Source organism: Trachypithecus francoisi, unplaced genomic scaffold, assembly GCF_009764315.1.
Source record: "Trachypithecus francoisi isolate TF-2019V2 unplaced genomic scaffold, Tfra_2.0 Lachesis_group15, whole genome shotgun sequence".
Lineage (NCBI taxonomy): Eukaryota > Metazoa > Chordata > Mammalia > Primates > Cercopithecidae > Trachypithecus > Trachypithecus francoisi.
This window is the reverse complement of record NW_022681460.1, coordinates 113,663,965-113,677,946: the sequence shown is the minus strand read 5'-3', so window position 1 is coordinate 113,677,946 and position 13,982 is coordinate 113,663,965. Positions and strand designations below refer to the sequence as shown.

Below are 13,982 nucleotides of genomic sequence, written 5' to 3'. Positions count from 1 at the left end.
TACATATTCGGCCGGAGGCGGTGGCTCAAGCCTGTCATCCCAGCACTTTGGGAGGCCGAGACGGGCGGATCACGAGGTCAGGAGATCGAGACCATCCTGGCTAACATGGTGAAACCCCGTCTCTACTAAAAAATACAAAAAACTAGCCGGGCGAGGTGGTGGGCGCCTGTAGTCCCAGCTACTCGGGAGGCTGAGGCAGGAGAATGGCGTGAACCCAGGAGGCGGAGCTTGCAGTGAGCTGAGATCTGGCCACTGCACTCCAGCCTGGGTGACAGAGCAAGACTCCGTCTCAAAAAAAAAAAAAAAAATATATATATATATATATACACACACACACACATATTCAGGCTGGGCACAGTGGCAGCACTTCGGGAGGCTGAGGCGGGTGGATCATCTGAGGTCAGGAGTTCGAGACCAGCCTGGCCAATGAAAACCTGTCTCTACTAAAAATACCAAAAATAGCCAGGCGCAGTGGCACATGCCTGTAGTTTCAGCTACTCAAGAGGCGGAGGCAAAAGAATCACTTGAACCCAGGAGGTAGAGATTACAGTGAGCCGAGATGGCACCATTGTACTCCAGCCTGGGCAACAAGAGTGAAACTCCGTCTCAAAAAATAAAATTAAAAATTAAAAAGAGGAGAATTGCTTGAACCTGGGAGGTGGAGGCTGCAGTGAGCCAAGGTCGTACCACTGCACTCCAGCCTGGGTGATAAAGTGAGACTCCGTCTCCAAAAAAAAAAAAAAAACACACACACACGTATATGTATATATATACACATACCTACTCAGCAGTACTTCCGGTTTTTTTTTTTTTTTTTTTTTTTTTGAGACGGAGTCTCGCTCTGTCACCCAGGCTGGAGTGTAGTGGCCGGATCTCAGCTCACTGCAAGCTCCGCCTCCCGGGTTTACGCCATTCTCCTGCCTCAGCCTCCCGAGTAGCTGGGACTACAGGCGCCGCCACCTCGCCCAGCTAGTTTTTTTTTTGTATTTTTTAGTAGAGACGGGGTTTCACCATGTTAGCCAGGATGGTCTCGATCTCCTGACCTCGTGATCCGCCCGTCTCGGCCTCCCAAAGTGCTGGGATTACAGGCTTGAGCCACCGCGCCCGGCCTTTTTTTTTTTTTTTTGAGACGGAGTCTCGCTCTGTCGCTCGGGCTGGAGTGCAGTGGCCGGATCTCAGTTCGCTGCAAGCTTCGCCTCCCGGGTTTACGCCATTCTCCTGCCTCAGCCTCCCGAGTAGCTGGGACTACAGGCGCCCGCCACCTTGCCCGGCTAGTTTTTTTTGTATTTTTTAGTAGAGACGGGGTTTCACCGTGTTAGCCAGGATGGTCTCGATCTCCTGACCTCGTGATCCGCCCGTCTCGGCCTCCCAAAGTGCTGGGATGACAGGCTTGAGCCACCGCACCCGGCCAACTTCTGGTTCTTAAAGATATGTATATACACACACACACACAGATGTAAGCTCTGCTCAGAATTTAGACAAACGCTATTTTTTTTCTTTTTTGAGACAGGATTTCACTGTCTCCCAGGCTGGAGCACGGTGGTGCGACCTCCCTGGCTAAAGCAATCCTCCTGTCTCAGCCTGCCAAGCTGGGAGCACAGGCATTTGCCAGTGGACCCAGTTAATTTTTCAAAGCTTTCTGTAGAGACAGGGTCTCGTCTTGTTGCCCAGGCTGGTCTTGAACTCCTGACCTCAAGCGATTGTCCCACCTCAGCCTCCTAAAGTACTTGGTTTACAGGCGTGAGCCACTGCAACTGGCCAAGGATGCCAAATCTTGAAGGTTTCATGAAACAGAAGAGACGTCTGAATCTGCTGGCTCCCTGTTGGTTCTCCTAAGTTCCATTTCTTCTTCTTTTTTTTTTTTTTCTTCTGAGACAGTCTCCCTCTGTCGTCCAGGCTGGAGTGCAGTGGCGCAATCTCAGCTCACTGCAGCCTCCTCCTACTGGGTTCAAGCGATTCTCCTGCCTCAGCTTCTGGAGTAACTGGGACCGCAGGCAGGCACCACCACGCCTGGCTAATTTTTGTATTTTTAGTAGAGATGGTGGTTTCACCATGTTGGCCTGGCTGGTCTTGAACTCCTGACCTCAGGTGATCCACCCGCCTTGGCCTCCCAAAATGCTGGAATTACAGGCGTGGGCCACCGCGCCCGGCCCTGAGTTTCATTTCTTACATTTAAACGTGGCTCTCTGACCTTGGGTTGGTCTGTGAAGGCAGGGTGCCAGCTCGAGACTCCCTGAACCAACCATAGCGTCAAACCCCAAACCGAGCCATTGGCCTAAGGCAGAGGCTCAGCTGAAGCTCTAAGACATACACGAGGGGGTCAGAGTGTGTCACCCCACACATGCCACTCTCTGACAAAAAGATTATTTTGAGTTGAAAGCAGCTGAGAAACAGCAGACGCAGGAACAGCTCTGCGCTCCCTTCCTGCCTCGAAGCCGGGTGTGAATTCCCTCTGTGAAGGTGCCCTCTCCCCTCTCCACACCAGGAGGAGAGGCTGCGTAACCAGCCTCACTGAAGTTACTCTTATCTTCCACCAGTCTCCCCCATAGCCTTACCTTCCTAGGAGCCCAATCCCCTCTTCCCCCCTCTTTTTTTTTTTGAAAGAGTCTCACTCTGTCACCAGACTGGAGTGAACTGGTGGGAACTCAGCTCACCACAACCTCCGTCTCCTGGGTTTAAGCAATTCTCCTGCCTCAGCCTCCTGAGTAGCTGAGATTACAGGCATCCACCACCACACTCGGTTAATTTTTGTATTTTTAGGATAGACAGGGTTTCACCATGTTGGCCAGGCTGGTCTCAAACTCCTGACCTCAGGTGATCCACCTGCCTCAGCTTCCTGAAGTGCTGGGATGACAGGCATGAGCCACCACACCTGGCCTAGTGGCAAGGATTTTCTAGACTCTTCTAGAAGAGCCACGAACTCCACAGACTGCCTGCAACCACATTGCTGAAAACTCATATCCATGCACATCCCTAACAGTTCAATTAAACCAAAGGACACTTGGTATTGTCCTGGGAACACCGTTTACTTACGTTTCCCGGCTGGCCGCTGCCCGTGGAGGCAGGACTCGTGAGGTGGAGGTCGCGGCAGCCCCAGTCATTCACCATCCCCAGGCTCTCTGCAAGGACAGGGGAGCAGCAGGCTCTGAGGGCCACTGGTGGGTGACACGAACACGCAGCAGTCTCTGCACCACACGTCAGGGCCGAGCGTGCGCGGCCTTGTCACAATCATCCCTCAGGGGTGCAGCAGAGGACGGCTGGGCAATGACAGGGGACGCCCAGGGCAACGGGACCCTCAGGACTTAGACCAGTTTTTCATGTTTTTAACACTAAAAGCAATGTTTAAAATGTGAACAAGAAGAGCTGCCCTCCCTACTAAAATCAAAAACAAAGGAAAATTTGAGCTTGCAACCACAGGCAGAAAACCTAGAACCCAAACCCCCGGCTGCGAGGAGGAGGCCGCATGGGTTCCCACTGGGGCTTGTTCCTGCTGCTGGGAACTTATTAGGGACCACGTGATCCAAAGCTAAACCCTCATCCTCTGGACAGCAGACGGCTCTGGAAAGCACGGGCTTACCCCAGCAACCCTTGCTCAAGGGTCTCTGCTGTCTCCCCGGGGGAGCTGGGGTGGACAGACCCCTCTCCACAAGGGTGGTGCTGCTCCTGCGTGGGCGCCCGGGAAGATGGCAGTCTCAGGGCAAGGCCCAGGCAGCGGGGGGCAGAAGGTCCCAGCTTGGATGCCCAGGAGACAGGTGGGGGCGCCAGCCGGCCCACACCAGGACAGCCTCCATGCTCAGGGCCCCATCGTGCCTGGAGACAGGGTCCCTGCAGGTTCCACCTGGCCTGGCCCACGCCGGCGTGGAGGGAACCCAGCCTCACGTGGCACAAACACCCCAGGGAGCCTCCATGGGCATGTCAGGGACCCCCCACCCCCAACCACAGTGCTGAGCTCCCGCCCGTCTTCCAGGTCCTCGTGGCCAGCTCCGGGTCGTCAGTAACTCCAGTGAGGGCCTGCAGAGCCGCAGAACCTGCTAAGGTGAACCTGCCACAGGGACGGTCACTCACTCTCAATGTGTGCAAAGGCGCAGAAGGGGCCGCGTGGGCAGTACCCGGTTTGGCGCATGTCGTTGCATTTCGTAGATTTGTAGATCTGGGGGAAGAAATGAAATAAAGACACGTGATTGGATATGGGATCCTGTGGAAAGAGCACGGCTGGCATCATCCCAAGGTAGAGGAGGAAGCTCCAAGCCATAACAAGACACCCCTGAAAAGGGGGGTGTGGGCCCTGCCCTCCTCCACTGTGTGCCCTTGGTCCCCACATCCCTCCGCGCTGCACAGCTGACCCACAGGGAACAGGCACACGTGTGGGCCATTCCCGCAGCATCTGCCCTCCAGTCACGGGCAAGGTCATTTCCCTGCTGATCTTTTCTGAAAGAGGTACCAAATTCAGAGACTGGCATGCAGCAGGTGCCCAATAAGTGCCTATTAAAAGAAGCGCATCTCTGTTCCCTGACCAGATCCACTGACACTTCACCTCGGGTGACAGCCCCATGGGTCAACAACACTTAAGACCCAGCAAGGGACAGAGCGGCCTAGAAGCCCCCAGTCCACCTTCAGAGGGCCTGGCCCAGCCCCACCTACTCCACAGCTCTCGAGGAAGGACACAGCAACTGGCACACCTGGCCCCCAGTGCCCACACCTGCCTGGGTCCCAGCAGGCAGCCTCTCTCCTGACCTCCAGCCTGGCCACCCCCGCCGCCACGGCTCTCCCACCACGAGGGACCTATGGAGGCTCGATTGCTTGTTCATTTTGTTTGTTTTTTGAAAAAGTATCGCTCTGTTGCCCAGGCTGGAGTGCAGTGGCATGATCTTGACTCAATGCAACATCTGTCTCCTGAGTTCAAGCGATTCTCCTGCCTCAGCCTCCCAAGTAGCTGGCATTACAAGCACGTGCCACAATATCTGGCCAATTTTTTTTTTTTTTGAGACGGAGTCTGGTTCTGTCCCCCAGGCTGGAGTGCAGTGGCGCGATCTCAGCTCACTGCAAGCTCTGCCTCCCGGGTTCACGCCATTCTCCTGCCTCAGCTGGGGCTACAGGCACCTGCCACCATGCGCAGCCATTTTTTTGTATTTTTATTAGAGATGGGGTTTCATCGTGTTAGGCAGGATGGTCTCGATCTCCTGACCTCGTGATCCGCCCGCCTCGGCCTCCCAAAGTGCTGGGATTACAGACGTGAGCCACCACGCCCAGCCGCCTGGCTAATTTTTTGTAGTTTTAGTAGAGATGAGGTTTCACCATATTGGCCAGGCTGGTTTCAAACTCCTGACCTCAGGTGATCTGTCCACCTCGGTCCCCCAAAGGGCTGGGATTACAGGTATGAACCACCGTGCCCGGCCTGTTCATTTTTTTTTGCGGGGGGGAAGGAGTCTGGCTCTGTCACCCAGGCTGGAGTACAATGGTGCCATCTCGACTCACTGCAACCTCTGCCTCCTGGATTCAAGCGATTCTCCTGCCTCAGCCTCCTGAGTAGCTGGGATTACAGGCGCGTGCCACCATGTCCAGCTAATTTTTGTATTTTTAGTAGAGACAGGGGATCACCATGTTGGCCAGGCTGGTCTCAAACTCCTGACCTCAAGTGATCCACCTGCCTTGGCCTCCCAAAGTGCTGGAATTACAGGCGTGAGCCACTGTGCCTGGCCTGTTCATTTTAAATACAAATCTGAGTATGATCCCTTGGCAACTACACCGCTGCGTGGACCATCCATACCCTGCACCTTCTAGTGGAGGCACAGGCCTGGCTCCAGCTCAGGCTGCCCCCTTCAGCCCCAGGAACTTCCTGCCTGGGAAGAGTTCTTATTCACCTGGGGCAGGGCCCAGGTGGGAGGGTTTATGCCACTCAGGATTTACGGGGCAGCTGTGACCCATGTGGTGCCAGCTCCACTCAGCGGGGTACGGGAGATTGGGGTCTGCAGCCAGGCCTGTGTGAATGAACACAGAAAAGGCTCCGGATGCTGGACTCCCGACAGGCCCCTGGTGGCACCGCTGAGTGTGTGGTCACCGACACCCAAAAGGCATGATGCGCGTCCGTGACGACATGTGTCAAGAAAAGACAAGAAGCAGCGCCGGGTCCCTCCCAGCCCCTGTGCGCCTCTCCCTTGGCTCAGGTTTTCACGTTTTTTACACGTGAAAGACAGAGTCTTGCTCTGTCCCCCAGGCTGGAGTGCAGTGCCGCAATCTCGACTCACTGCAACCTCTGCCTCCTGGGTTCAAGTGATCCTCGCACCTCAGCCTCCGGAGTAGCTGGGATTACAGGCGCACACCACTACACCCAGCTAATTTTTGTATTTTTAGTGGAGACATGTTGACCAGGCTGGTTTCAAACCTCCGACCTCAAGTGATTTGCCCGCCTCGGCCTCCCAAAGTGCTGGGATTACAGTGTGATCCATCGTGCCCAGCCTGCATATATATATATACATACATTTTTTTTTTCTTGAGGCAGAGTCTCGCTCTGTGACCCAGGCTGGAATGCGGTGGCATGATCTCGGCTCACTGTAAGCTCCGCCTCCCAAGTTCACGCCATTCTCCTGCCTCAGCCTCCCAAGTAGCTGGGACTACAGGCATCTGCCACCACGCCTGGCTAATTTTTTGTATTTTTAGTAGAGACGGGGTTTATCTCCTGACCTAGTGATGCGCCTGCCTCGGCCTCCCAAAGTGCTGGGATGACAGGCGTGAGCTACTGTAATATTGTAATACTGTACAGGATTACGGGCGTGAGCTACTGTAATACCGTAATACTGTACAGGATTACGGGCGTGAGCTACTGTAATACCGTAATACTGTACAGGGTTACGGGCGTGAGCTACTGTAATACCGTAATACTGTACAGGGTTACGGGCGTGAGCTACTGTAATACCGTAATACTGTACAGGGTTACGGGCGTGAGCTACTGTAATACCGTAATACTGTACAGGGTTACGGGCGTGAGCTACTGTAATACCGTAATACTGTACAGGGTTACGGGCGTGAGCTACTGTAATACCGTAATACTGTACAGGGTTACGGGCGTGAGCTACTGTAATACCGTAATACTGTACAGGGTTACGGGCGTGAGCTACTGTAATACCGTAATACTGTACAGGGTTACGGGCGTGAGCTACTGTAATACCGTAATACTGTACAGGGTTACGGGCGTGAGCTACTGTAATACCGTAATACTGTACAGGGTTACGGGCGTGAGCTACTGTAATACCGTAATACTGTACAGGGTTACGGGCGTGAGCTACTGTAATACTGTAATACTCTACAGGATTATGGGCGTGAGCTACTGTAATACTGTACAGGATTATGGGCGTGAGCTACTGTAATACTATAATACTGTACAGGATTATGGGCGTTAGCTACTGTAATACTGTAATACTGTACAGGATTATGGGCGTGAGCTACTGCGCCCGGCCCTGAATATGTATGTTTTTAATTAACATTTTCTCCCTGCTTTTTTCCCACGATTCTTTTCTTTTGCAGGCCAAGCGGAGAGACTCGCCAGCTGAGGGCAGCCTGAAGGCCAGCAAGCAAGAAGACAGCAAGCAGGTACAGCCCTCATGCCCCCCCCAGGCTTCCCGCCCCGTGCCAGCCCTCAGCCACGGTTAATCACTGTTCTTTCTGTGTGATGAGCCGCGCTGTGAAACCCTCGGCTTCTCCGGGGCCTTCCAGCAATCCCTGCACCTGGGGGGTCGGAGGGACGTACCTCGGGATGGAACTGCTGCTCCGTGCGGGAGTGGCAATACTGGCAGCCGTCACCGCCGTCGCAGCGCGAGGGCTCCCCCCACTCATCCCCGTGCTTCACGCTGGGGCAGGGCGTGGACCTGGGGATGAGGAGGTGTCAGGGGGACACAGCAGGACATGGCTGCCCCCGTGTGCCCAGAGGTGTCTGCCTCCCATCAGGAGGGGCCTCAGGCCTAGGGCCCTGGAGTGACCAGCAACCCAGCTCTGCGCTCATGGATATGCAGGCCCGGCCAGTGCCAGGATGGGGTCAGGAGCCCCGGGGCTGTTCTTCACGGAATTTAACTTGAGTCTGAGTCAGAGCCACCCTCACAGACGTGGAGAACGCAGGGAAGATGCAGTCGAACTTCCTGGGGGCAGTGAGGCCGGGCACCCGGACAGCACGGGGCTGTCTCGTCAACCTTCTATAAAATGCAAGTGAGAGTTTTGATCCCACGATTTAAAAATCCTCACCAATTTCCAATTACCTATGTTCCTACTGCAGTCAGCTGAAATGCACCACCACACTCCAGCCTGGGCAACAGAGAGACTGTCTCATAAAAAATCAAAATCCGGCCGGGCGCGGTGGCTCAAGCCTGTAATCCCAGCACTTTGGGAGGCCGAGACGGGAGGATCACGAGGTCAGGAGATCGAGACCATCCTGGCGAACACGGTGAAACCCCGTCTCTACTAAAAATACAAAAAACTAGCCGGGCGAGGTGGCGGGCGCCTGTAGTCCCAGCTACTCAGGAGGCTGAGGCAGGAGAATGGCGTAAACCCAGGAGGCGGAGCTTGCAGTGAACTGAGATCCGGCCACTGCACTCCAGCCCGGGCGACAGAGCAAGACTCCATCTCAAAAAAAAAAAAAAAAAAATCAAAATCCTCTACTCTTCGTGGAATTTCTAGCAGCTTTATTGTAACTGGCTTGGATTTATGGAAAACATAAGTGCCCGCTGAAGAAAAGAATTGTTCTTTTCTTTCCATGACGGGCGATGACAAAAACCTAGAGACTAATTTGTGGTTTGTTCTACAGTCGTTCAGGTCCCTCAACCTGGACGCTGCTCAGAGGGAGACGGAATGTGGCAAAACAAGGAGGGGGTCCTTCCCATGGGGGCACAGGCGCCCTCCGGGGCATCCTTCCCATGGGGGCATAGGTGCCCTCCAGGGCACATGAGGCAGCACCAGGTCATTCAGAAGAGAGGGTGGCTCTCTGCTCAAAGGAAGAGCTGGACACAGATAGGGCCTCAGGGAGGCCAAGGCCATGGTCCAGTCATCCAGACACCCTGTGGGGTCTGTACCCCTCCACCCCCGTCTCAGGTGCAAATTGCAGATGGCAGGCAGGCCAGGCCAGGCACAACCAGAAGGCCGGGCTGGGGCCAGGAGGAGAACGGGGCTTCAGAGGCAAGCAGGCTGCGAGGCGCCAAACGCGCGGGCCAGACCCAGGGACAGTTGGGGCTCAGGCAGTGGAGGAAGGTCCTTTGTGCACCCTGGGCAGGGCGACCCTTGGGTTGTTGGCCGTGGGACGCAGCCTAAGGACCCGGTGTCCCAGCTGCCAGCTGTGAAGACGAGGTCAATCCCAAGTGACGACAACGTCAGAGCGCCTGGGGCTCGGGCGAGGAGACAGCATGCGGCCCACGGCCCGGAGAGCGCGGCTGCGACCAGAGGCACAGGTGGGGCACACGGGGGTCCCTCCTGCAGTGCTCCGTCCCCTTGCCTGGCAGAGGGGCCCCAGTAGGGGACTGCATGGGAGCCGCTGAGCATGGGTGGGGAGGCCCGTCCCCGGGACAGACGCGTGGGCCTCCATGGCGCCTCCCACAGCCACTGTGCTTGGAGATGCCCTCCCCTCCCGGGGATGATGGTGCCACAAGGGCAGCCCTCCCATGAGAACCCCGGGGTGGGCAGTGTGGGCCACGGGCCAGGAAGGACGCCCACCAGCCGGGGTCCTCTGAGCATGGTCCCGCAGGCTCACCTGTACTGGAACCGCCGGGGGTTGCGCCGCCTGTCCCGGCTGTTGTGGTAGTGCGGGCACGCGTAGCCCTGGCGACACAGGCGCGGTGGCTTCGGGCACTGCTCTGTCTTGTAGCTGCCCAGCACGAAGTTGGCGTCTGAAAAATGAGCCACACGGTGCCTGAGCAGCGTAACTGGAGGAAACGCCAGGCACAGGAGACCGAAGGTGGGAGGACGTGGCTGTCCCCCAACGGAAGGAGCTGCAGGAGCACTCAGGGAGCGCAGACACGCGCCACGGCGCACGCGGACCTCAAAGACTCAGGCTTGGCCGGGCGCGGTGCCTCAAGCCTGTAATCCCAGCACTTTGGGAGGCCGAGACGGGCGGATCACGAGGTCAGGAGATCAAGACCATCCTGGCGAACACCGTGAAACCCCGTCTCTACTAAAAAAATACAAAAAACTAGCCGGGCGAGGTGGCGGGCGCCTGTAGTCCCAGCTACTCGGGAGGCTGAGGCAGGAGAATGGCGTAAACTCGGGAGGCGGAGCTTGCAGTGAGCCGAGATCCGGCCCCTGCACTCCAGCCTCGGCCCACAGACGAGACTCCGTCTCAAAAAAAAAAAAAAAAAAAAAGACTCGGGCTCAGTGAGGGAAGCCGAGCCCAAGGCCATGTGGTCTGATTCTGTTTATGTGAAAACAAACGCCCAGAACTAGGGAACCCACAGAGACGGAGTGGAGCCAAGACTACCAGGGGTGGGAGGGAGCCCTGCTGTGGGTATGCGGCTTCCTTGATGGGGGATAAAAACGTTCTCCAACTATTACAAAGGAAATGGTTGCACAGCTTTGTGAGTATGCTAAAAAACAGAGAAACGCACACCCTGAAAGGCTTCACATTGAGCCTCACGCACACCACAGCCTCTGGGTGACAAGCACACCTCAATGTGGGTTCACTGCTGGTAACAAGCGTACCTCGCAGTGCAGGAGGTTCATGGCAGGAGAGGCTGGGGGGCAAGGGGCGTTTGGGAAATCTATTTTGCTACTCAGTTTTGCTGTAAACCGAAAACTGCTCTAAAAAATAAAGCCTAGTTTTAGAAGTCATTCACTGGGCCGGACGTGGTGGCTCACGCCTGTAATCCCAGCACTCTGGGAGGCCGAGGTAGGTGGATCACAAAGTCAGGAGTTCAAGAGCAGCCTGGCCAACACGGTGAAACCCCGTCTCTACTAAAAATAAAAAATTAGCCGGGCATTGTGGTGGTGCCTGCCTGTAATCCCAGCTACTCAGGAGGCTGAGGCAGGAGAATGGCATGAACCTGGGAGGCAGAGCTTGCAGTGAGCTGAGATCGTGCCACTGCACTCCAGCTTGGGCAGCAGAGAGAGAGACTCCGTCTCAAAAAAAAAAAAAAATTGCTGCCATATGAAGCGTCCAGAGTAGGCAAATTCATAGAGCTGGGATGCAGGCCAGTGGGTACAGGGGTCAGTGAGGGGACGGGGAAGAAGTGCTCATAAGCAGGGGGGGGTTCCTTTTGCAGGGATGGAATGTTCTGGAACTAGAGAGTGGTAGCAGCTGCACAACACTGCAAATGTGCTAAATGCCACTGAACTGTACACTTAAAAATGGTGCATTTTATGTTATGTGCATTTTACTCGCTTTTTTTTTTTTCTTTGAGACGGAGTCTCTGTTGCCCACGCTAGAATGCAGTGGTGTGATCTTGGCTCACTGCAACCTTCACCTCCCGGGTTCAAGAGATTCTCCAGCCTCAACCTCCCAAGTAGCTGGGATTACAGGTGCCCACCACCACAACCGGCTAATTTTTTGTATTTTTAGTAGAGATGGGGTTTCACCATGTTGGCCAGGCTGGCCTCGAACTCCTGACCTCAAGTGATCCACTCACCTCAGCCTCCCAAAGTGATGAGATTACAGGCATGAGCCAGTGCCCCCGGCCTTACTACATGTTTTTTCAAATCAAACTCTCCCCGGCGTATAACCTCTTCTATGTGCCAACCAGGAATGCACGTCCCCCAGCCCCGAGGGACAGCCCCCTGGTCCATGCATTTCCAGCCAAGTCCGGGGTTCGAAAGCTGCTGTCTAGAGCACCACCCCAGAGAGGCGCACGGCTGGGGGCTCTGCTGGGCATCCTGGTGGGTGCCTGGTGGGCGCCCCGGCTCTGGGACACGACGCCCCACAAGTTCCGGGGGAGCTGTGCTACTGCCCCCTTGGCCAATAGCTGACCCCACGGAGATGCCAGTTGCCGCGGAGATTCAGAGCAGGTGTGGGGAAGGCACCTGGGCCCAAATCCCACTCAGCACCCACCCCTGTCGGGGAGGGGTTGGTACTGGACTCCGTGAGCCTCAGTTTCCCCGTCTGATCAGCTTGCACATAAACTGAAAAGCATGGAGAACTGAGTGGCCCAAGCTGTTCTTGTGCTGTGCCCGCCCCCCCTACCGCCCTCAGCTGCGGCCGTGGAGTTACCTTGCCACCGGGGGTCCTCGCTCAGGATCTTCTCAATCACGGCCTGGCTGGCCAAGACCCCAGGCTGCAGATCCGGGACCCCTTCCCCGCTGCCCAGCTGGCCGTTCTGCAAGGCTTCCTGGGCCTGCAGCTCCCTGCAAGCCGAGGACACAGTGGTCACGGCTCTGCATCCTGAGCCTCCAAAGCTGAGACGAGGTCACTGCAGGGCACGCTCCCCTCCCACCACTGCACAGAGAGGCTGCGGCCGAAGGTTCAGGACGGAGTCTCAGTGTGTAGGCGCTCCCCTGTCCCGGCCCACAGTCCTCATCCAAATCCCAACCACTTCACTTTGTTTGCTTTGTTTTATCTGAGACAGGGTCTGGCTCTGCCCCCAGGCTGGAGTGCGGTGACGCAACCACCGCTCACTGCAGCCTCCACCCCCCAGGCTCAAGCAATCCTCCCACCTTGGCCTCCCAGAGCACTGGGATTACATGTATGAGCCACTACACCTGGCCCCACCCACGTAAAAGCGGAGTCTTCTTGGGCAGGATTTGCTTTCCTGCAGCCCCAGACTGTGCTGAGTTCGTTCTCCTGGAAAGCAGTGCCTCACAGCCTCAACCCCACTAAGCTGCCCACCGGACCCAGAGAAGAAACACCCAGTGAGAAGAAGTGAGGGATTGTCTCATTAGAAATAACATCCAGGCCGGGTGCAGTGGCTCATGCCTGTAATCCCAGCACTTTAGGAGGCCAAGGCATGTGGATCAGGAGGTCAGGAGATCCAGACCATCCTGGCTAACACGGTGAAACCCCGTCTCTACCAAAAATACAAAAAAACCCCAGGTGAGGTGGCGGGCGCCTGTAGTCCCAGCTACTCGGGAGGCTGAGGCAGGAGAATGGCGTGAGCCCGGGAGGCGGAGCTTGCAGTGAGCCGAGATCGCGCCACTGCACTCCAGCCTGGGTGACAGAGCGAGATTCCATTCCGCAAAACAAAAAAAGAAAAGAAAAAAGAAAGAAGTAACATGCAGAGGCTGGGCCTGGTAGCTCACGCCTGTAATCCCAGCACTTTGGGAGGCTGAGGTGGGAGGATCACTTGAGGTCAGGAGTTCGAGACCGGCCTGGCCAACACAGTGAAACCCCGTCTCTACTAAAAATACAAAAAATTAGCTGGGCCGGCACCTGTAATCCCAGCTACTCAAGAGGCTGAGACAGGAGAATCACTTGAACCTGGGAGGCAGAGGTAGCAGTGAGCTGAGATCGTGCCACTGAACTCCAGCCTGGGCGACAGATAGAGACTCTGCCTCAAAAAAAAAAAAAAAAAAAAGGTCTGGGCGAGGTGGCTCACACCTGTAATCCCAGCACTTTGGGAGGCCAAGGCAGGTGGATCACGAAGTCAAGAGATCGAGACCATCCTGACTAACATGGTAAAACCCGGTCTCTACTAAACGTACAAAAAAAAAAAAATTAGCTGGGCGTGGTGGTGGGTGCCTGTAGTCCCAGCTACTCGGGAGGCAGAGGCAGGAGAATGGTGTAAACCCAGGAGGCGGAGCACCACTGCACTTCAGCCTGGAGACAGAGCGAGACTCCGTCTCAAAAAAAAAAAAAGGACTAACATCCAGACTCACAAACAAATTCTGGAAGAGAGAGATTTGGGCCAGCAGAGCCTGCAGCAGCCGCAGGCAAGCCACTGGCTGAGTGCCCGCTCGCGGATGCTCACTCACCTGACGGCAGAGCCTGCAGCAGCAGCAGGCAAGCCACTGGCTGAGTGCCCGCTCGCGGATGCTCACTCACCTGACAGCAGAGCCTGCAGCAGCAGCAGGCAAGCCACTGGCTG

General features: G+C 55.8%; 1 protein-coding gene across 7 annotated transcripts in view; it reads right to left on the bottom strand.

Moving 5' to 3' along the window:
- The window catches only part of UNKL (unk like zinc finger), a 53,607-nt gene that overhangs the window by 26,092 nt on the left and 13,533 nt on the right, over positions 1-13,982 (bottom strand). For 5 of the 7 annotated variants that reach the window (XR_004443081.1, XM_033236285.1, XM_033236287.1 and 2 more), the window contains 5 exons: positions 12,173-12,306; positions 9,728-9,863; positions 7,745-7,862; positions 4,066-4,150; positions 3,034-3,119 (listed from right to left, as the gene is read on the bottom strand). Coding sequence is in view for 6 of the 7 variants with exons in the window: in XM_033236285.1 (XP_033092176.1) it covers positions 3,034-3,119; positions 4,066-4,150; positions 7,745-7,862; positions 9,728-9,863; positions 12,173-12,306 (559 nt within the window). In the remaining variant the exon portion in view is untranslated. Of the gene's footprint in view, positions 1-3,033; positions 3,120-4,065; positions 4,151-7,744; positions 7,863-8,647; positions 9,315-9,727; positions 9,864-12,172; positions 12,307-13,982 lie in introns of those variants that run through there. The other 2 variants (XM_033236288.1, XM_033236292.1) reach the window with 2 other exon arrangements.